Raw genomic sequence first — 25094 nt, forward strand, 5'->3', positions numbered from 1 at the left:
ATCAATGAGGAATCGTCAACACAGATTTCAAGATTGTATTCGTTCTGGAGGAAGCCATCTTAAAGAAGTAACTGTCAAAAAGTGATAGATGTTATTAATAATACTCAAATGGCACGTCTTGAACTTTAGATTAGTTTGAATAAAATAATTTTTGCCCTTCCCACTATTGTTTTATGGCGTTTTTAAAAGTTCCCGTTATTCTGTGTCACTTTGTATAAATATATATTGATAATCAATATTATAGATTTCTTAACGGAAATATTCTGCTGCTATGAACTTATCAAAGTTTAGAAGAACGTGGATGATGTTCTTCAAGTTTGAAACGTCTTGCAAGTTTTATTCAAAACTACTATTTTTGATTGAATATTGTCAATATTCAATTATTATTAAACGAAAATCCCAATTAAATGCTGTAAATTACCTCGAAGACTTCTAGCTAGACTTCTGCTACTGCAAATATTGACAACAGGGTAAACAGCTAGACGTCTTCGAGGTGATTTACAGCATTTAATTGGATTTTCGTTTAATAATTATTATTCATTAATTAGCATTAAAACAAATGCAACTTCTAATTTATTTCCATTTGTCAATATTTATTTAAAAAAATATATATTATTGATTACTCAACAGAATTGGAATGTCGTAGAATTATCCGAGCTATTTCTGGACAGTTATCCATTTTAGGCCTAATAGAATAAACCTAACAGAATTATCTATTTTAGGACTATTCCTTCATTTTGAGATACAGTAGTATTAAATTATACTTCAATTATACTAATAAACCTAACAGAATTATCTATTTTAGGTCTATTCCTTCATTTTGAGATACAGTAGTATTAAATTATACTTCCAAGTTCCAGAAACTATAAAATAATAATATTACCGTACCTTGTTCTATTATACAGTAAAACATTGAATATTTTGCAAAATTACTCATTTGTTTTGGGAACATTGCCCTGCTTCTTTTATAATCCGAGCTCAAGAAAGAAACTTGTTAGGAATTTCAAGAGTTGGAAATTGAGGTGTGCTCAGTTTCCTCTTTATTGTAATTCTGACTTGCACTGAGTATTCAGTGCACGAATATTAGTTTGTGTAGATTACAACAATACATGGCATTTCAAAAAAGTCTTATCTTTTCAGTCATTATCAGCTAATTCTCTATGTGTTCATTATTAAATTTACATATTCTTCCAATGTTTAACAAAGGTTGACACTTCTATGGTAGATTCACTCTAGACTGTCAGCATACCTTGTATATAAAATCAATGCTCCGCATTCAAATTATGCTGAAGTGTATCTTACTATATACATAGTCATTATGTGGCGCCGCATAAACTAAATATTTATGAAATAATTGAGATTTGGCATCTAATTCAACAATTAAATAATCCTATTACATTAAGCGAGCAATTTCTGTATATCTGTTTATATTTTTATATCTTATTATCTGGTTATTTATGTTCAACGGATCTCGAAAACGGCTCTAACGATTTTTACGAAATTTGGAACATACTAGGTTTATGATATAAGAATTCGATTGCACTAGGTCTCATGCTTGGGAAAACTCGCTGAACGACATTAAAAGGTTAATTCATCTTTGACTGAAACGGCTGAGGCTTTCGTCGTCTGTGGATAGTAAAAAGTGAGCGAGTGATTCTGTGGAAAATCAAAATATCTCATCCCCGAAATTCATAAGCTGACGTATAGCCAGCTGTAAAATATAAACACGATCATTCTAGAGAATTGTGTTCTGTTTATCAATTAATAAAAATAACGAGCGAAGCTCTCTGCCCCGATATTATCATTTATAATTAATTAATCTCTATGGTGAGGTCCATGTCAATGGAGAAAGACAGGAGGACTGCGTTGCCGATTCTCGTCCTTGCCACTGCCTTCTATAGAGGATAGCTGATACCGCTATATCTGATGTAATATTAACTGTCAATTCTTGTTTAAAATAATAATTTATATTTTGTTCGCCAAGAAAATGTTGTCAATGATTATTAAACTAGTAGTTCTGTGAACAGTAGACCTCACGCAGTATTCTCATCCACAAGTACCTGATTGAAACTATAGACCTTATGGAAATACAGCAATAGACTGGCTTCTCCACACATCTGTGTAATCACTTGTCAGCTGATTTATGATGAATAATTCTGTAGTCTGATTTTTACTCCAATATTGGCGTATGAAGGAGGCTCCTTTTTCCTTTTATATCATCCTTGAAATGCAAAATTTCCAAAAACCTTGTATATACGTCGACGCGCAATTAAAAAAGGAACATACCTGTCAAATTTCATGAAAATCTATTACCGCGTTTCGCCGTAAATGCGCAACATATAAACATTTAAACATTAAGAGAAAAGCCAAACCGTCGACTTGAATCTTAGACCTCACTTCGCTCGGTGAATTATTTTAGAATTTGCGAAGATTCATAATTGAGATTTAAATATTTTGTTAATTCGTTAAAAAACGATCTGGCAACGCTGCGGAGCTGGAATTGGATAGCGCTATCTGCTTTGTCGAATGATAGACAAGGATAGCAACACCCATGTTTTATCAAATACTGCCATTATAACGTGGACCTCACTATAGTGTTTGTGGTCAAATGAAAACCACCAATAGTCCACCACTTGGAGTATTGATTTATTGTTTATTGATAGCAGTTATTATAATTGGTTTGACTTTTGTCCTTTTATCAATGTTTGAGATTTTCCAGAGAATGCATACTGTATTTGAGTAGCTTTATTAATGATTTATTTGTAGAAACAATTTATTTGTTCGTCATGAATTAATAAATTTGTAACAGAAAAAGCTATTCATTTGCATATTTTGAATTATTCCTGCACTAAACAATCATTGCTATTTGAAGTAGCTTCGCCTCCAGCTGTCGCTCACTGTCTTGTTCAATTCTACTATATAGAAAGTTGTTTTCTTGATAGAAATTCTATTGCATTTTTTCATCTAGTAGTATTCAGTATAAATAATCAGCTCATGAGCTTCAGTGCCAGGTATATTTCTATGTAATGTCTAATATCGGGGCACAGAGCTCCGCTCTTGAGTACAAAAGCATATGCAATTTATTACGAATGAAGAAATTATAATATATTTATAGTTCATACAGAAAGGTTCTAATCTAATCACAGTGGATTGAGATTAATTCCCAGAGAAATGCAAAAGTTTCTCTCACAAAAGCATGTTAAATTTTAATCCTGATTAATTTCACGTGAACCAAATCGGAGAAGACATTTCAAAAAGATAGCTTATCTGATTGGTTCTACTGGAATTTTAAAATTTAACCGGCTTTTGTACAACCGGCACTAAGTACCTGATTGAATGATTACAAAAAGTTCAACAGCTGAGTCATAATTTTGTCTCAGTTCCACACACATGCACTCGCTCTTATCATCATCATCATCATCGTCATGGATTAGGCTTTTCAAGCCTGTTCCGGCGTCCATCTCTTCCTCGGTCTACCAATACTTCTTCTGCCTATTGGCTTGTGGAGTAGGGCATTCAATGGCAAACGGTCTTCAGGCATTCTAAGGACATGATCTGACCACTTATTTCTATATGTTTTTATCAAACTCAACACTGGTTGGACATCACATTCTCTTCTTATATTTTCATTCCGAATACGATCCTCTCTTGTGCATCCTTTGACTTGTCTAAGGAATCGCATCTCTGCTGACTGTATTCTTGATTCAAGCTTCCTTGTCAGCACCCATGCTTCACTTCCGTAAGTCAAAGTGGGTCTATAAAATTTGATCGAGTAGGAGGTGTTCTTTCAGGCTCTACCTTCAATCGAGTGATTGCTCCGCATATCATGTTGAATTTTGATATCTTTTTTTGGACATCCTGGTCTTAATCATATGTGATGTCGCAGCCTATATATTTGAAATTTGAAATCTGTTCCAAAATCCTGTCTCCTAATACTATTTTTGATCGTATCGGCCACTTGCCATTAAAAGCCATGATTTTCGTTTTGATTGCCGAAATTTTCATTTTGAAATGTTCACTTATTATGTTGAGCTTATGCATTGCAATTTGTAGCTTGTCCTCAGATTCCTGTATGATTACTGTGTCGTCAGCAAACATTGAATGGTTCATATAGAAATACCCTTGTCAACCACACATGCATAAGCTCATCGACATAGATATTGAAGAGGGCAGGTGAAATTGGACATCCCTGTTTTACTCCTTTATTTGTCAGTATTTCTCTGGACAATCTCCAACTTTCCAATGTTATTCAAAATTATTTATCGTTGAAATATTTGAAAATGTTACAACAACGTCAAAATTAGAAAATTTACATCACAAAATATAGGATAACAATAAATAAATAAAATAAGATAATGGAGTTCCAATGGTTGAGTTTCAATCAAACTTACATTTGTCCAAGCTACTGATTATAAGCGATTATTATTATTATACCGTTCTCAGCAATCCTTACCAGTAACTATTATCCATTTCTTTCTATTGTTAAACTTTTGTAGCCGAAATAACTTGTACCTAACTCGTGAAGTAACGTCTTTACCGGAAGCGTATGATTGAATTCTGCCCACAAATTCGTTTCAGGCATATATTATTATTATTATTTTATTGATTCAATGATGCAAAATTATCATGTAAAATAATTCAATATAAAATTAAACTCGTATGGTTAACCAGCCTTACCGTACTTGAGACGTAATTTACTATTACAATTTGACTATTATAATTTGGTTGTTATTTCATTACAGTGAAGATGTGTTTCATGCTTACTGGGCAAAAATAGAGGAATTCCGATACATATTCTTATATATATTGGGGGCCCCATTTTCTCAAATTAGCCAATAATATATTTATTGTGTTACTAAGTTCTTTATGGCTTCCATTGTCATTACAGATAATAATTATAATAAATATAATATGATTGGGAGTGGACAACAGGCATAGCCCAAAACTGTCTTCTCCCAATTTTTTTCAAATACAAGTGTCAAAAAGAATAAGGTTAAGATTTCACTTCAAAAAGTCCAATTTCCACTTCAAAACTAAAGACTAAACTAAAAATTTTGATATTTAAAACTGATTAAAAACAAAAATATTTCACTCAAATCTCTACAGATAAAATTTTTGAGTAATTTTGCAAAATTTTGAGCCAGAAAAGAAACACAACACTTCACTATTAACACAGCTGATATATGAATCAGCATGTATTTATTCTGTGCTCTATTGTACTGTTTGTTTAGGTTTTGTAAATAACTGCAGTTCTAATAATTTGATTGTATGGTATTTGTGGTATCTCTCCACAATTGAAAGACTAAGATATTGATGTTGTCAATACCACTTTAATTTATTCGAAAATTAATTCATCTTACAGAACCAGGTTTCATAGTAATACCCACGGTATTTAGATGAAAACAGTAGGGGTCATGAAATGTGTGCGCAGTGGCCAGCCAGCTAGATTGCGTCATCGCCACCAACCGAGGTTTTTAACACCTATTGGCAATTTATGAAACTTATTTTTGTTAAAAACAGATGATTGGATATAAAATGACGTCAGCTACACCGGAAATTTAGCACAAACATACGCGTGACACCTACCGTCTTCTATCTATATATATAAAAGCGAAATGGCACTCACTCACTGACTGACTCACTCACTCACTCACTCACTCACTCACTCGCATAACTAAAAATCTACCGGACCAAAAACGTTCAAATTTGGTAGGTATGTTCAGTTGACCCTTTAGAGGCGCACTAAGGAATCTTTTGGCAATATTTTAACTCTAAGGGTTGTTTTTAAGGGTTTAAAGTTCGTCTTTTAGCATGTATATTCTTCTTCTCCCAATCTCTTAATTATAATTGAAATTTCCAAATCATATGTTACTATAGAACTATAATCTAGATAGAGTACCTCTTCGAAACAGTTGTTAACTGGCAACTAAATTAATAATTTTGTCAGGTTGGCATTAAGTTGAGTTGACTTTGTTAGGTTGGCACCAAGTTGAAGATTTAAATGCATTTAATTTAGTTGAAAATTGTTAATTTAGTTGCCAGTTAACAACTGTTTCGAAGAGGTACTCTATCTAGATTATAGTTCTATAGTAACATATGATATGGAAATTTCAATTATAATTAAGAGATTGGGAGAAGAAGAATATACATGCTAAAAGACGAACTTTAAACCCTTAAAAACAACCCTTAGAGTTAAAATATTGCCAAAAGATTCCTTAGTGCGCCTCTAAAGGGTCAACTGAACATACCTACCAAATTTGAACGTTTTTGGTCCGGTAGATTTTTAGTTATGCGAGTGAGTGAGTGAGTGAGTGAGTCAGTCAGTCACTCACGGATATGGCGAGCGAAGCGAGCCTGACGGCTAGTCTTCTATATACCGTGGTAATACCTACCACATCTTCAGCTGAACTGATGTGTTTGTTATTGTTGAAGAACCATGAAACCTGGTTCTGTAAGATGAATTAATTTTCGAATAAATTTAAGTGGTATTGACAACATCAACGTCTTATTCTTTCAACTGCAGTTTTCTAATTTGTTTTATTTTGTATCAATGGATGTGATAAATAAATGAATAAATTTCTCTATTGCAGTGGAGATGGGGAAGACGTGCATTGTATGGAGCTAACCGTGACGCCAAGAGCTAAAACTCATCTGATTGGTTCGCCTGGGACTACGGAACGACGAATCTGGATGCAAAAACTGTTGGAAAGTCTCACTTCCATATTCCCAGCCAGGCTCACCGCTGACTACACAAGGGCAGGGTGGTGTTTTCTCAAGGTAACTGTCATTCATGAAAAATTCTATTCATTCATGATAAATAGTGAGGTGGTCCACGTTATAATGACAGTATTTTATCAACATTGGATCCTTGTCTATCATTCGACAACTCAGATAGCACTATCCTTTTTATCCACGTTATAATGGCAGTATTTGATTAACATTGGTGCTGCTATCCTTGTCTATTATTCGATAAATCAGATAACGCTATCCTTTTCTATAGTAAGGTCCACGTTATCAGGGGCGATGTGTGACTTTTTCGCTCAGTCATCTCCAGGAACAATTCAGTTGAAAGTTTGAATTAATGTAGCACCCCCCTCCACTACTTAAAATATAATAATGTTTCATTTTAGACGATTGTTTATCGAACAATATGACATCTAGAATAAGATAAGTTTACTATTTAAAATCTTAAGAGTTGAAAAGTCTAGAACTTGACTAAATCTAAAGCTCGGAAACTGGCCCTTAATAATTAAATTAAATTGAAAATTCAAATGAAATTATAATAATTATCAATTTATTAACAAATTGGAAACAAAATAATAATTATCGTACGGTTTGCAAGACTGGCGCAAAACAGTGGACTCGCAGAAAATAGCGATGTCTTTGACCATTTACCCCAGGGGGGAGCGATGATGCAGAAGAGTGGTGGTAACCAATGCTAAATAGCATTACTGGAATCGCATATTTTTGAGAATCACATTGAACGGATGGAACTGATGATATAGTAGTCTACTTAATTCAAACTTGGCGCACTCGCATAAAAACGATTATCTTTTGGTTTCTTCACCTTTTTTTAATATTTATTTTTAATATTTTCAATTTAATAATATACACATTACATATCAATTTCGGTCCAGTCATCGGCGAATCCAGAGATGACCGTACCGGACGCCTCGCCTCTGCACGTTATTATTATTGCAGTAATTTGATTAACATTGGTGTTGATATCCTTGTCTATCATTCGACAAAGCAGATAGCCCTATCCTTTACTAGCTGAGCAACGTTGCCAGATCGTTTTTTGACAATTTTGAAATATAATTAATTGAAAAATTAACAAAATATTCTATATAAACTATAAAAAACTATTATCCAATCATTAAAAAATAACTTTTATTGACGAATTAAATGAAATTTATTATTTTTAAGAAGAATGAACAGTTGATATTGCATCAGATATGCCGGTATCTGCTATCCTCTATTGATTGCAGTGGCAAGTCAAAGAATCGGCACCGCTGTTATCCTATCTTTCTCCACTGCCATTATAACGTGGACCCCACTGTAGTAGTAGTAGCATAGAGAAACAATAGCGTAAGTAGATATCCCATGGTATAGGGCGTTTATGTCGCAACTTTTACTGTTATCTCAAGCCCATAGTCAACGTAGTTGTTTCCCGTGAAGCTGTGTGACGCTGGTAGTGTCTCATATTGTGCCGTTAATACACACTCGCCCCGCCAAAACATTTAAATTGACAGTAATCGACATCAATCGGCTTGAGATAACAGTAAAAGTTGCGACATAAACGCCCTATACCATGGGATATCTACTTACGCTATTGTTTCTCTATGGTAGTAGTAACGGGCTTACTATTGAATTATGTCAATATCACTGCTAGTATCCCAAAAACTGAATCTCCATTCTTAATTCCTCCTTGATATTTCAGAGGAACACAAAATGTTTGCCTCCTTATAGCAGTTCTTCAGCTGTAAATGTGACGGCTGTGTAAGGTAATGCGATATCCCCAAAATGTTGGCAAAGTCTTCCGGTAATTTCTTACAATTGCTTCATAAATATTCAGAAGAGTACTGTAGCTCCAAATTTGCTATTCAAATTCGTTGCCATAATACGATAGACATTCTATGCGCTGATAGCTGTTGGGAACGATTTTTGCATTTCAGTCTTCTTAATTATTGAGGATGTGTTCTGTTTAATGAATATTGAAAACTAGCCGTCAGGCTCGCTTCGCTCGCCATATCCGTCTAGCCAGGGGGCTCCGCCCCCTGGACCCCCGACTGGGTCGTCCAAGAGTGAGATCAGCAGGCTCGCTTCGCTCGCCTGCATTTTTCATTTTTATCATATACTAGGACAATTCAGTCGGTGGTCCAGACTAAACGTCTGGCTAAACGGATATGGCGAGCGAAGCGAGCCTGACGGCTAGTAATATAATATTCCCAGGATTGAAGTAGCAGTGCCCAATCAATTTTTCCGCGATAAATGCATTTAAATCTTCAACTTGGTGCCAACCTAACAAAGTCAACTCAACTTAATGCCAACCTGACAAAATTATTAATTTAGTTGCCAGTTAACAACTGTTTCGAAGAGGTACTCTATCTAGATTATAGTTCTATAGTAACATATGAATAATGAAAATTTCAATTATAATTAAGAGATTGTGAGAAGAAGAATATACATGCTAAAAGACGAACTTTATACCCTTAAAAACAACCCTTAGAGTTAAAATATTGCCAAAAGATTTCTTAGTGCGCCTCTAAAGGGCCAACTGAACATAACTACCAAATTTGAACGTTTTTGGTCCGGTAGATTTTTAGTTATGCGAGTGAGTGAGTGAGTGAGTCAGTCAGTCAGTCAGTCAGTCAGTCAGTCAGTCAGTGAGTGAGTGCCATTTCGCTTTTATATATATAGAAGAAACTTGAAATTTCTCTAAATACTAGGAGAATTCAATTTCTTTGCTACTAATTTCAAATTACTCATAAGTAGTTTATTGTCAGTCAAAAAACAATGCGTCTGTATTATAGTGAAATTTCACTTTACTGAAAGGATATTTATGATGTTTTTCAGATGGAATTCTCACATTTTTGAGTAGATATAGCTGTAACAATTACCAGTATGTTAAATAGAATCCTTGAGAAAAGATAGTACAATAAGATATCCATCCCATAGTGTAGGGTGTTTATGTTCTAATTTCCAGTGCTAACTTGAGCCGATAGTCCTGGTAGTACTTTTCGTCTCTCTCTCTGGTAGTCTCTCTCTCATACGGTGACGTTTTTACACTCCCACCAGGCTAAAACAGTAATATTAGACCGTGGTCGATTGTAATCGGCTTGAAATTTGCAACATAAACTAAATTTACCATGGGATATCTTCTTATGCTATATTTTCTCTATCATAGAATAGAATCTGAAAAAATCTGGTGTGGTACACTCACACAACTTTCCTTGCTCATATTTGAAACTACGATCAGACTTCTGTATATATTTATATAATTGTTTTCAGAGTACTTTTTCTTTGTGTGAATTGTGAAATTCAATGATTTTTTTAGTCGTCATTTTTTTAAAGTCGTCAAAACAGCTGTTCTACAGATGAAATATCTCGACTATGTGTTCTTTTTATGAACTGCGCTACCTACCTACCTCATGCACGAGAAGGAGGTTACTAAGTCCATTTCCCAAGGATGGGGTGGACCCCCCATTAGTTTCCCAGAAATGAGACTCATGTCAGTTAATAGGGCTTATAAATAGCTATCCATGGTATAAATTTGAAGAAAATCGTTAGAGCCGTTTTCGAGAAAAACGTGAAAAACATGGTTTTTTAGTAATTATCCGCCATTTTTTCCGCCATCTTGAATTGAATTTTATTGAATTTTTTATTGTCGGATCCTCATGGTATAAGGACCTTAAGTTTAAAATTTCAAGTCAATCGGTTGATTAGGAATGGAGTTATCGTGTTCACAGACATACACACATACTCACACACACACACACACACAGACCAACTCCCAAAAATCATGTTTTTGGACTCAGGGGACCTTGAAACGTATAGAAAACTTGAAATTAGGGTACCTTAATTTTTTTTGGAAAGCAATACTTTCCTTACCTATGGTAATAGGGCAAGGAAAGTAAAAATAGATTTAAAGAATTCAATCAAATGTTGTAGCCTAATAAGTTTTCACAAATCCGAAACTATGAATCTTTTAACAAATATTCATACTCTTCACAAGTATAGAAATTATGAATTTTCTCGTTCACAAAAATATTCTTGTGTGGATTAGTGTGAATGTGAAATTCAAATCAAATCAAATCTTTATTTGTCCCCAAAACATAATGACAATGACAAAAATGGTTGTAAATGAAAAAAGTAAAATACAATATAAAATGAAAAAGAAAAATACCATTAATAGGATTATACATAACTATATTAAAAACGGGAAGTCCCTGCAAGGTTCGAGGAACCTGAGCGCAGAGGCCGAGTGTTCAATGCTTAACAGGACAAGAAAATAATAATGGGATATTATTAAGAAATAGGGAAAAGAAAAAGTGAGTGAGGAAGGGAAGAGAAAGAGCAGAGTGAAGGCTTAGGGGAAAGTAAAGAATAGTTGAAAATTACATAAAAAACATGAGAAGTCTTTACACTAAGCTATGAGGAAATTACATTGCCAAAATTACATTGTTCGAGATTATCCATTTATGAATTTCAATTAGCAGTTTTCTATTCAATTTACTAGTGATAAAATGGTTAAGGATAACATTGATTGATATTTGATGATATTTAAATTTGCAGGAAGGTATAGGCGGGGAATGGATGGTGTCTTGGATACTTTTGAATAAGAGGACGCTCTACTATAGTCAGAGCAATGGACGCCTCAAAAATGTTGACTTGCGGAAGGCGAGAAGTGTTGGTAAGTTGGACTTGGACTCATGAAAATTTGCTATACTGCGGTCCACGTTATAACGGCATTAATAGAAGTCATGGTACCTACAATCCTCTCGAATAATATTCTTAGAATATCAATCAACATTCAAATCAAATCAAATCATTTATTTGCCATACAATAAATACATATTCAAAACATAATAAAAGAAAATACATAATTTTATAATCAAAAGTATAAAATAATTAAAATAAAAATTAAGCATAAATAATACCAAAATCATAATTAGATTCTCAATGGTAATCCGGCATCACCAGCAAAAGGAATCAAGCCTTGCCCGCTGGTGAGAGCTGCAATCAGCTAGTTACATTGGTTGTTTCCTAGTTTTATACAATAATAGAGAAAAAAAAATCCACGCCTTAAAATATGCTTTGAAAAATTAGATTATGCCTTCAATTGAAAAGAAATAGTTTTCTCTTATCCAATTTTTTAGTATTTTGTAATTAATTTTTGCTTCCAGATCAAAAGGCAATTCATTTATGAATCTTGTACTTATATAAATGAGCTGTCTTCTAACTACTGTTAGTTTTGTTTTATAATTAATTTTATATTTATAGGTTGTATTTGGTCTTAAATCATATTGAACTATATCATTTAATAAAAATTTGTTTTTATACTTTATTATATATTTTGCTAAATTTTTCAAGTACAATTGCCTTACAGTCATCACATTAAATTCTTCAAATAGCAGATTCGTTGGATGCAATCGAGGTTTATTCAATATTATATCATTCATGTTGAAGTGATGTCTATTGTAAGAATTATTTGATAATTACTATCATATTTATATTGTTGCGTTCTAATATTCGGGTGTAAATTCACATGTAAAATAACAACTAAATTGAAATCTAAGGTGAATTGATCAAGGTATTGTCAGTTCCACATGTAAATTGACAATATATTCATTACACCGTAATATGGAGCCAGAAATTCCACTTCATAATGTGTCTAGTATAAATTTGAAATCTGTTATGGAATCATTATCATGCTTTTTTCCAAAGCTGCTTACAGATTGAATGAAAAAGACTAAGAAATTGACAAAAAAACCACTGATTTATTGAAACCGAAACCGGTCTTTCTAATTATCAATAAATCAGTGGTTTTTTTGACAATTTCTTAGTCTTTTTCATTCAATATGAATAATTACCACAATATCAACTTCTCAACTACACAAAAAGCTGCTTACAGACTTATTCGCCTCGAAACACTAAGAGCTTGTTCACATGACAGCGATTTACGCTCGATTGGCAATTGCTCGGTTTGCCAGCCTCATACACATGACAGCGATTCAAGAGCGGGTTGCCCTCGGTTATGATAAATAATTACTAGGTAAACTTCTATGTACTCAATCTCAATATCTTATTCTATGTACTTAATCACTATATTACTCTTAAACATATATTACTGCTCTGCTCGAAACCACTCGGTTGACTGAAGACATGTGTACGCTCTCATGCCTGCTCTATTATATCGAGCCGCCCGGCAACCGAGCGGTTGTAGTCTGAGACTACAACCGCCGCGATTCGCCGGCGACTACTAAAACCGAGCGATGCATGTGTACGGCACCATGTGTTTCCCTATACCTGGCAATCGCTCGGTTGGTCAACCGCGCGACAACCGAACGTAAAATAATATTGTAGAATCAACAGCTGTGCCTAGTTGAAAGTTGTGTGTATATTTTTGGCTTCAAAATTTTCTGAAATAACTTTTTTAAATTTTCTGATATTAAGTGCAAAATTTGACTATAATTTGATATTTGATAATTTGATATTTTAATCATATAAATTCAAAATTTCTAGCTAATATTTATTCTCGGACAGAACTTTCAACTTCAAATTTCCTCAGTAAAACATAACCTATTTTTTCGGACATTTCATTATTTAACAAAATTTGGGAACAGAATAGTTTTGGGCTATGCCTGTTGTTCTATCCCGATCATATTCATATGATTTGTAATTATATCAACGAATAAATAAATAAATAAATCGCTGTCATGTGAACAGGCTCGAACTCCGTAAACTGTTTACGGAGGTAGCGCTCGAACAAGCGTATTTCGCTTATTATCAACTGATGCTATGCATATTATATCTGTATCTGCACGAAAACAGTAAGATACAGATATAATAAGCAGATACGGATTTAAATAAAAATAAATAATAAGCAAAGTACCAGCTAATGAAAAGTCAAATGCGCGTGTTTGTGGCGCATAAGTCTGCACCTCAAGATAATATGGTAATTGAGTAGTTGGTGAAACTACAGGGTTGGTGGAAATTATGGTAACAGTTTGATGTTTCTTTTACAAGGATAATTTGACAGTAGGTTTCATTGGGGATCTTTCCCATTTGAATGTGGATTCTACAATTTTTTCTCCTTCACGAATTTCTTTCTCTTTATTCACTTTTTCATAATCGCTATTATTTCTTCAATATTTCTTTGGCTTGGTGCAAAAACTAACAATGTCATTTTTTTTCAAAAATGAGTTTAATACACTCATTCATAACTAATATCGATTATTTTCAGTTCCAGAAGTGAAACTGTTTCTTGCACCAAGCCACAGATTTGTTATACAATGAAATCAAGAAGAAATTTTTTCAATTTCAATTTCAATTTATTTCCTTTACACACATACATAAAATACAAGCAATATTAAATTACAACAAGAATAAACAACTAGCAAAATTAGTACAAAAAAAAAACAAAAATGTCCGTACAAGATGCTAATTCAGAATTTGGTGTAAAGGGGTGGGATTGAAGCTCTTCCAACTATGGTTACCCATGTACTAGGAAGGCTTTCAATCCTTGAGAGGGAAAATAAAGGATTAGGAAAAAAGGTGAGGTGGGATGATAGGATAGTTAATTTAATAAAGAAAAATAAATAAAAAGGTCCACACTAGATTGGTAAGTGAGCACACAAAAGCACTAAGTTCCTCTTTTACTTTGTTTAATTTACAGGTAGAAAAAATAGTTCGCTTTAATCCAAATACTAATATCATGTTTTATTTTTTTAGTCAATTTTGCGCAGCAGATATATTCTTCAGGAATTTTATTTATCAATTTAGTGCTTAAATATATAAGTTGTCTTCTGATGGTTTCAATGTTTGTATTGTACATAAGATACTTATTTGAGGAGGGTCTCAGATTGTACAGGTTATTGATTGTGTTATTTGTGCAAGGAAAATTAGCTTTATGTTTGATTATATATTTCGCTACATTTATTACGTACAACTGCCTAACTGTTAACACATTAAACTCTTTGAAAGTCAAGTCGGTTGGGTAAAGTCTGGGTTTATTTAAAATTGTTTTGATTATTGATTTTTGAATTATGAAAAGCTCTTCTAAGTGAGAATTATAACAGCCCCCCCATACGGATATACCATACTGAATTATGGACTGGACCAGTGCAAAGTAAACCATTTTTAGATGTTTTGAGTTCAGAATTTTTTTTGCTTCGTAGAATTTATAGGATAGATATCTCATTCTTCTGCAAATAAATTTTATGTGTATGTCCCACTTCAAATTTTCATCTATTTGGACACCTAGATATTTGGTACTTTTGACTCTTTTTATAGTAGGGCAGGTGCAGTTATTGTTGCAGTTTGAGTGGAGTTTCAGATTTAAATTCTCATCAGTTTACCAGTTGTATTGAATGCGAAGGTGATGTAATTGGTTTTTTCAATGTTCAGGCTCAGGGTGTTTCTGTCCAACCAATTTTTTATGAGCAAACAGTTCTGTTCTGCAATTTCATGTACCCCAGTCCAAGATTCCCCATGGAAAATAGCTGCAGTGTCATCTGCGAATGATATAGTTGTGGCGTTTTTTAATTTCAGCTTTAATAAGTCATTGACATATAATATAAAGAGGATTGGTGATAGTACCGTTCCCTGAGGCAAACCGTAGGAGGTCATTTTGGAGACATCAGTAAGTCCGTCGATTGTTAAAGACTGGGTTCTATCTCTCAAGTAGCTCTTTATGAGTTCTAGAAATATTCCCCTAAAGCCATATCTTTCGAGTTTATTGTAAAGAAAACTATGTGGTATAGTATCAAAGGCTTTTTTTAATATCCAGGAAAACTGCTATAGATTTGTAATTGGAATTCAAGTTTTGTGAAACAGTATTAGAAAATTCAATTAACGCATCTTCGGTACTTTTCGCAGTCTGGAATCCAAATTGATTCTTATCTATTATTTTATGCTTGTTCAAATACACAACTAATCTCTTCTTTATAATTTTCTCCATGATTTTTGCTAGATTACTAATAAGGCTGATTGGTCTGTAGTTACTTGGGTCCAAGGGATCTCCTTGCTTGAATAAAGGTTTTATCTTGGCGGTTTTGAAATGTTTAGGGAAGTAGCCTTGTTCAAAGCATTTGTTGAAAATCACGGAAAGCGGCTGTGAAATAGTGTGGCTTATATGTTTGAGTACTGTGTTAAAATATAATATGTGTTAAATATAACTGTGTACCATAATATGGTACTACTTCATTTTTTGGTGTTGATTTCAGGCCTACAGGACGGCGCTGCCTGCCCGCGAGTGACGGAGGAAGGTCCTCACATCCTGGTGGACTCGACTGACCAGTCGGTCTACCTGCAGATGGACGTGCCCAAGGAGACCAAGTCCTGGCGACAAACTATCAAGACGGCAGCTGTCGACAACGGGCCTAACCTCAGCGATCAGCAGCTCTCCAAGAACAACATCCCGGTCATCGTTGAGAAGTGCATCAATTTTGTTTATGCGCATGGTGGGTTGACACTTGATCATTATTTGTCTTTGCAACCATAGAGAAAAGATAGCATAAGAAGATATCCCATGGTATAGGTCGTTCCTGTCATCGTCGAGATGTGTATCGACTTTGTTTATGCTCATGGTGGGTTGACTCTAGATCATTATTTGTCTATACTACTCTTAAGCTGGCCACTAACGGTTGAATATACATGAGAAGCATACATGATACAGAGTCGACATACATTGTTGTGTCATCACAGCGAAAGGTTTCCAGCAGAATTTTTGAGTTTAGGTTTTTGTATCTTCAAATTTTTGACATTTATTTCTTGTCCGTTGCTCTATTTGAGGTTAAATTATTTTTGTACCATTATAATTTGTAATTTTCCAGTGGTTTATGTATTGTTATTAGTTGTTTATTGTGTTAGAAGTCTCTCGCTGATGACAAAACATGCATGATGAGCATGTGTGTGTGTGTGTGTGTGTGTGTGTGTGTGTGTGCATGATGAACAGGCATGATCCACTGTTAGTGGCCACCCTAAAAATAAATATAATGTGGATTCTTCAACTTGGATCGGTTGAAATCCAGTTTGCTTAACAGAATCGATTTGAAAATTTAGTTTGAACGGTTCCTTTGGAGGTTGACAATTCAAATTTCACTTCACAATATTTTAAATTAACAATTAGATAATTCTCACAATTCAACGAGATGAAAAGTTATAAGCTAATAATTAATCCTACTACTCTAAAGTCTTTAAATTAGTTTTATTTTAAGAGAAGTGCACTCCAATAGGGATTATGCCTAGGTGTGCCCATCTTTATTTCGCTTCAAGTTTTTTACCTCTAAAGCAAAACAGAAAATGAATGTTAAAATAAGTTGTTTTTCATTGTGGATTTTCATTAGTATTTTTTTTGTATTTTTAGCCGGTACAATGTTCAGACGGCATTACTCGAGTCGGCAGGGCAGGAAGCTCTCCGATTGACTGATTGGGTTGGCGCCTTAAAAACGCCTAATGTGGTCTGATCCTGATTGTATATCAGTTAATTTATACCAGATATTGTATACGAGTTGTATTTTGTATCAACAGTAGATAATTTCTTAATCTCATTTCATTGGTGGAATTGAAAACCGCAATAAAAGGTGGTAAATTATATGCCTTCTTTGTGGACTACCGGGCCGCATTCGATACAGTGGATAGAGGAGCTTTGCTATATAAATTATCATCTATGGGACTGTCCAATAGGTTTCTTTCAGTAATTGACAGCTTGTACAGTGGCACAAACTCGAGTGTGTGGTTTAAGGGTGGCGTAACGAAGTCGTTTAGTACAGATACAGGTCTCAGACAAGGCTGCTTACTCATTCCTTTGCTGTTTGCATTGTTTTTTAATGATATTGTTTCATTGTGGAAATTAGCGAAGAATTGAAAAGTCGCACATAACCTTTATTTGGACCATTTATTTTATGAAATTGGGATGAAAAGAAGTTTTGAACTGTAGTCTGTTTATTTGTCCTTAAGTTGATTGTAAATGATAAATGAAAAAATAATTAAATAATAATATTGAGGAGGAATGAGAGAAGGTGCCACTACGGATGGTGTTAAGCTCGGTGTACTCATGTATGCGGATGATATTGTGGTGCTAGCAGATACTCCAAGAGAATTACAAGACATGATAGAGAGGTTATAGCAGTATTTTGATTCGATTTTTTCCAATATATCATTATTATATTCTATTCTATTTTGTATCAGTACAGAACTTGTGAATAAGAAATAATAAATACTACTTGCTGAAAGTACAATACTCTACGCCTCCAATTAGTAATGAATATCACTTAATTTATTATTACCTACAAAAAATACTTACTTAAAATAACGTGGACCTCAGTATATTAAGTTTGATTTAATTCACAGTACTAAAATCCTGTTGTGTTTTTGAAGGTCTAATTTTGTTCACAGTACTAAAATCCTGTTTTCTTTTGTTGAAGGTCTGATGTCGGAAGGCATCTACCGGCGTTGCGGCGCCAATTCGAACGTGACAAAGCTGCTGTCTGCGTTTCAGACGGACGCGTGGGCGGTGCAGCTGAGCAGACAGGACTACACCGAGTACGATGTTGCCAATGTGCTCAAGCGCTTCTTTCGCGAACTACCCGAGCCCGTCTTCACGGCGCATCTGCACAGACATCTTTGTAATACTGCAGGTGAGAGATTACGGCAACATAATTCAGTAATTCATAATTGTGATACTTCATTTCTTATACTGTCTTATATTTAGTTGACCGAGCGAAGTGAGGTCTAAGATTCAAGTCGACGGTTTTGCATTTCTCTTTATGTTTATATGTTGAAATGTTTATTGACCGAGCGAAGTGAGGTCTAAGATTCAAGTCGACGGTTTGGCATTTCTCTTAATGTTTAAATCGTTATATGTTTAAATGTTTATATGTTTAAATGTTTATATGTTCAAATGTTTAAATGTTTATATGTTTATATGTTTAAATGTTTATATGTTGCGCATTTACAGCGAAACGCGGTAATAGATTTTCATGAAATTTGACAGGTATGTTCCTTTTTTAATTGCGCGTCGACGTATATACAAGGTTTTTGAAATTTTGCATTTCAAGGATAATATAAAAGGAAAAAGGAGCCTCCTTCATACGCCAATATTAGAGTAACTAGTAGTTCTGTGAACAGTTGACCTCGCGCTCAGTGAGTTACATTGACCTGTTGTTATGTTTTCTCAAAAATTAATAGATAATTTATCAATTGTCTAGAAAAAATCCTAAATAAAATAGAGCTTTCTATCGTACCGTGACGTGTCGTCCCGGAATGTGAGTGTGAGCGCTGTTATCAGGTCTGGCTGCAACTGTCTACAACGTTGATGGAAAGATACAATTTTCAAGATGTTCGATGTTTTTGAACGGGTAGTATTATAGTCCACTAGACAGCTGTTTTATGATGAATAATTCTATAGTCTGATTTTCACGGTAATATTGGCGTATGAAGGAGGCTCCTTTTTCCTTTTATATTATCCTTAAAAAGCAAAATTTCCAAAAACCTTGTATATACGTCGACGCGCAATTTAAAAAGAAACATACCTGTCAAATTTCATGAAAATCTATTACCGCGTTTCGGCGTAAGTGCGCAACATAAAAACATATAAACATTTAAACATTAAGAGAAATGCCAAACCGTCGACTTGAATCTTAGTCCTCACTTCGCTCGGTCAAAAATCAGACTATAGAATTATTCATCATAAATCAGCTGACAAGTGATTACACAGATGTGTGGAGAAGCCAGTCTATTGCTGTATTTCCATAAGGTCTATAGTTTCAATCATGTACTTGTGGATGAGAATACTGCGTGAGGTCTACTGTTCACAGAACTACTAGTATTTATGTTTTTATGTTCCGCATTTACGGCGAAACGCGGCAATAGATTTTCATGGAATTTGACAGGTATGTTCCTTTTTAAATTGCGCGTTGACGTATATACAAGGTTTTTGGAAATTTTGCATTTCAAGGATAATATACAAGGTAAAGGAGCCTCCTTCATACGCTAATATTAGAGTAAAAATCATACTTTAGAATTATTCATCATAAATCAGCTGTCTAGTGGACAATTATAATACTACCCGTTCAAAAACATCTAACATCTTGAAAATGTATCTTTCCATCAACGTTGTAGACAGTTGCAGCCAGACCTGATAACAGCGCTCACACTTACATTCCGGGACGACACGTCACGGTACGATAGGACAGAAAGCTCTATGTTTATTTAGGATTTTTTCTAGACATTTTAAATTGATAAATTAATTTTTGAGAAAACATAACAACAGGTCAATGTAACTGAGCGCGAGGTGTACTGTTCACAGAACTACTAGTTTAACGTGTGAGAAAGTGTGTTCATCATTGAATTCTGTGATACTATAGTATGGTCTGTCCATCAGGTTTTGGTTTAGGCTTCTTATGAAGGTGTTGCTGTTCACTAAGGATTCTATGTTGTTAGGGAGCAGGTTAAACAGGTATACCCCCGAATAGGCTGGAGAGTTACTATATTTTTTAATTCGATGCTGAGGGAGGCTTATGTCATCCATGTTGCGTGTTCTGTAACTTTGCTTGTCTCGTCTTAAAGCCGGACTTCGGTTTACTACCAGGATGATTGATTCCAGGATGTATATAAATCAGCTGTCTAGTGGACTATAATACTACCTGTTCAAAAACATCGAACATCTTGAAAATATATCTTTCCATCAACATTAGTAGACAGTTGACTATAATACTACCCGTTCAAAAACATTGAACATCTTGAAAATAATATATCTTTTCATCGACGTTAGTAGACAGCTGACTATAATACTACCCGTTCAAAAACATCGATCATCTTGTAATTGTATCTTTCCATCAACTCTGTAGACAGTTGCAGCCAGACCTGATAACAGCGCTCACACTCACATTCCGGGACGACACGTCACGGTACGATAGGACAGAAAGCTCTATGTTTATTTAGGATTTTTTTGTAGACATTTTAAATTGATGAATCATTTATTAATATATGAGAAAACATAACAACAGGTCAATGTAACTTACTGAGCGCGAGGTATACTGTTCACAGAACTACTAGTAGTAGTCACGATCTACTTAATACGAGGGTCATTTTTCTTTAAACCTCCGATCTCATATCATAAGACACATCATATCATAAGTAGAGAGTCGACTTTACAGAGCTGAACAGCTTGTTATCCCCACCAAACGCCCTGTGGTCGGTGCGGCCAAATCGTCAATTTTTGTCCAGTTATAGACCCACTAAAATGGCCGCCTCACTTGTGTCTGCCGCTAAGTGCTAGTTGCGTAGTGTTATTCAAATCACAAGACAGCTCTAAAGGTGTAAAATACCATGGGTATTTTCTTTCAGGCATTAGATATAGTTTTTGTTTTGGGGGGCTGGAAGAATTCATTTGAACACAAACTTGAAAATGCCGAAAAAAAGCACTTCGGATTTGTGGGGGGGGGGTCCATATTTCTCCTGTAAGACCATATTCAAAGCACTCCGTCTACTTACAGTTCCAGCGATATACTTCCTTGAAGTTGTTCTGTTTGTGTTCAAAAACAAGAATATTTTTAATGCTAACCGAATTCGTCATACTTTTGAAACACGAGGTAAAAATACAGGATTAATCCAGTTCCCTATCCATAGACTGACTCTTCTCGAAAAGGGACCGTATTATTCAGGACTCAAGTGTTTTAATTGCATTCCCGAGGATATAAGGCTGTGTAGCAGCTATAAGTTATTCGTATCAAAGATAATAGTGTTTACGAGTTTGTGTTTCTTGAATAGTTCCAAATTTTCTTAATTTTCCAATATTATTATTAAAAGTGGTAATTGAGTGGACTATTTTTAATTAATTTATCAATTTAAGCCATCGAAATTCAAAATTTATAGTTTCATTTATAGTTTATTTTGGAATAAAAAATTGTACAAGTGAAATTCTAACCTTATCTTGGACTTTGTCACCTATAAATCTGGAAGAAAAATAGCACAAGGACTGCCTTATTATTTTATCTTTCAATGTTATTACATTAGTGTCATTTGCATTGTAAATAAATAAATAAAAAATGAATAAATAGATTAGGACACTGGTAGAGGCTTGTCCTTATACCATTGAGAAGTGTTTTAGAGCATTCATGTGACTCCATTCTTAAAATGACATGTTGTATGCCACTTGAGTACTGCTCAGAATTTGTGGCTTCACACAAGAAAAATATTATAATAATTCGTTTTTGCAAGCAAGAGACGATAGTTCAGCATAAATCTAACAACGAATTATTCAAATTATAGGCAGAAAACGTTATGATGTTGTGCTTGAATGGTCTCAGAAGACGTCAGCTATGACTTCCGAAATTGTCGTGATGCATGACAACTCGGACTCACAATGCTGGTGTAAACAAACAATTTGCAAAGCAAATCAAATGGGATGATTTCGATCATCCACCATTACTTGGCCACTAGTAACTTATACTTTCCCCAGACTTGAGACATGACTTGAGGGCAGAACTTCCAAACTAATAAGGAGTTCCATAACAACGTAGTAGCCCACTTTAACTCATTTGGCGGCAACATTTTATGAAGCGGGTTTTTTTAGGGTGGGTCACTGGTATGTCAAATGTCTCAACATTCACGGCATAAGAATTAGCATAAGTGTAAGTAACTTTATGTGAAAAAATTATTCTTTCATATACATTCGTATTTTATTAATGGCCAATTAAAGGTTAAAAATGATACTCCTAAAATGTTCTACTAGTACTAGTCGATTCATAAAATCATCTTCTACAGCAAAACAAAATGAAATCAAGCTATTTTGTTCTACTGTGTTTAATACAAGGTGCACCAGAGAAACTTACTTATTGAAAGGTCAATAAAAACAAAAGTACTTTAGATATTGTTTCAATCTTTTTTTTTATATGAGAATACAATATCTCAATTTTTCCATGCATTCTTGAAAATGACATCAGACCAATGGCGACCCCCATTGCGCATACACTGATAAAGTAGATTTTTGAAATTTCGTTGCAGTATATCAATCGGTATGTTGGCAACGGCATCGCGAATGTTGTTCTTGAGGTGTGCTGTGGTCGATGGTCGATCGACATGAACCAGGGATTTCAAATAACCCCATACAAATCGCATTGAGGAAACGCATGTGGAAATGAGCCTTGTCAAATGACCGCGTCTTCAGGCAGGTTGTCAACAGCATATCACATGCAGTTTGACGGGCAACAAAATCTCGTTCGGTCAGTTCTTGAACAACAGCCAATTTATGGTGAAATTTCAATTCTTGAACAACAGCCAATTTAGGGATGACGTTGAAGGTCTTCATGGAAAATTCGTTGAACAGTGGAGTCAAAAATTGCCATAGCAGCCATACCATTTGCGAGTCGAACGCCGTGGAGAACGCACGTTCGTTGAAGTCCATTTCTGGGTTTAGCGACACTTTCACACACCTGAAATGAATTAACCCAGAATCGAATTATAGCCAGGAACGAGTCTGTGGGGAGGAATTTCAAATCGACCATTACAAAAGAAGCTCTCAACTGCGAAAGCCTGCTGCTCTCTAGACCAGAGCATGATGGTTAATTTACTTGAGGGAGGATAAATTTGAGAACTTCCCCCTCCAGATGCGCCCCCTCCTGCCCCTCTACACGACCAATTCAACGCACGGGATTTTTTTCAAATAAGTAAGTTTCTCTGGCGCACTTTGTATTTTTATGTTAAGCATTTGCAAATTAATATTCAGTAAGTTCATGGTAATTATCTAAATAATCGACAATGTTCTTCATTTTTACTATTAACAAAAAGAAATAAGTAAAGATTTGAACCATGAACTGCGAGTTCACCCTTGTGAATTTCACCGACATGCTGTCATTATTCTAACTTCAATTTGAATTCATGTACTTGGTAAATAAGTGAGTCAGTACAAAGTTTTCGGCGCTTCAGTCCATCATGAACTTTGGCCTCCGTCACCAAGCCTCTCCACTTTTTCAACTTCTCCCACAGCACTTCTAATAATAGTGTGATGAATAGAGGCTATTATCTATCTATCTATCTATAATGTATCCATCTCCACCAATCTGTTTCCTCACCCTAGTTTTCCATGCTCTCGTACCCATGATGCACTGTGAGGAACACAAGAGGAACTGTGGTTCCTCCGACACGCCATCCAACCAGCTCTTTCTTGGCCTGCCCTGTATTCTTCTTGAAAACAACCTCTCCTTGTTATCAACTTTATTACAAAGTTGGTTGAGTAAATAAATCACAAGTATAGTTGAAATAATAACTGCACGCCGATGAAGCAAGTGAGACAAGGAGAGAAGTTTTGAACTAGGCCTGTTCCTTGTTCCTGTTTTGATTTTATAAGCATTGTTTCGATCATATTTGCAATATTCTCCGTTCAGATTATTTCATTATATCGACACTTTGTTTAGTTCGTTTCTATACCTCAATGAATTCGAGTTTTAATTATTTAATTGCAATTTGTTGCAGTACTGAAGTGTACAGAGGAGGAGAAATTGTCGATCTACAGGACTCAGCTGGAGCAATTGCCCACTGTTAACTACCTGACAATACGGCTGCTGCTGTCTCATCTCTACGCACTTGACCAGCAGAGGGAGCGAAATCTCATGCCCATCAAAAACCTGGCAGCAATTTGGGCGCCCACTCTTATGCATGTCGAGGTCAGTAAATTGTTCACTTGTAAATTTGTTGATTTTTTGATGAGTATGATGGCCACATGAGCTTCACGATGAGTGAGGTTCTCGAGAAATATAGGAGAACAGCGTAGCCAATTCTCTGCCTTGCCACTGATTTCTAGGGGACAGCACCCGTATATCTGATATAATATGAACTATTAATTCTTGTTTAAAATAATCAATTATATTCAATTCGTGTAGAAAATACATTTTTCCTACAGTTACCTTGAAAAGTGACGATTCCTGCACTGATTACAGAACGCAAAGATTCACTTTTCCGCTCTAGTGCGGGAATAGTATATTTCGCACCTAGGGCCGAAAATGAGACTTTTCCGGCTCGAAATCGGTTTTCTAGTCCGAGGCCGTAGGCCGAGGACTAGAAAAGATTGAGAGCCGGAAAAACATTTTTGCCCATGGTGAGAACGTTATTTTTCGCCACACAGAAAAATAAACAATATAAATATGAGAATAATTGTTTATTAGGCACTTCCAAAAGCAAAACAGAAAGGTCATAGCTCTAGCAAATCAGAGGTAATCTGAATATATCAGGAAATTGTCCAAGTATTTTTTTTTTTTATTCTGATTTGTCTAAATAACCTAAAAGATTATGTTCAATTATGTAAGAGGTTGAGTTTATACTTTTTATTCTTCCAAATGACAATAAGATTATTATTATAATAAATGTTTTGA

General features: G+C 34.8%; 1 protein-coding gene across 1 annotated transcript in view; it reads left to right on the forward strand.

Annotated features, from left to right (window-relative positions):
- The window catches only part of LOC111058843, a 62812-nt gene that overhangs the window by 18616 nt on the left and 19102 nt on the right, over positions 1–25094 (forward strand). The window contains exons 3-7 of the mRNA XM_039431733.1: positions 6591–6777; positions 11296–11413; positions 15948–16184; positions 18150–18362; positions 24199–24389. Of these exons, the coding sequence (XP_039287667.1) occupies positions 6591–6777; positions 11296–11413; positions 15948–16184; positions 18150–18362; positions 24199–24389 (946 nt within the window). The remainder of the gene's footprint in view (positions 1–6590; positions 6778–11295; positions 11414–15947; positions 16185–18149; positions 18363–24198; positions 24390–25094) is intronic.

The sequence above is a fragment of the Nilaparvata lugens genome, chromosome 6, assembly GCF_014356525.2.
Source record: "Nilaparvata lugens isolate BPH chromosome 6, ASM1435652v1, whole genome shotgun sequence".
In the NCBI taxonomy this organism is placed as follows: Eukaryota; Metazoa; Arthropoda; class Insecta; order Hemiptera; family Delphacidae; genus Nilaparvata; species Nilaparvata lugens.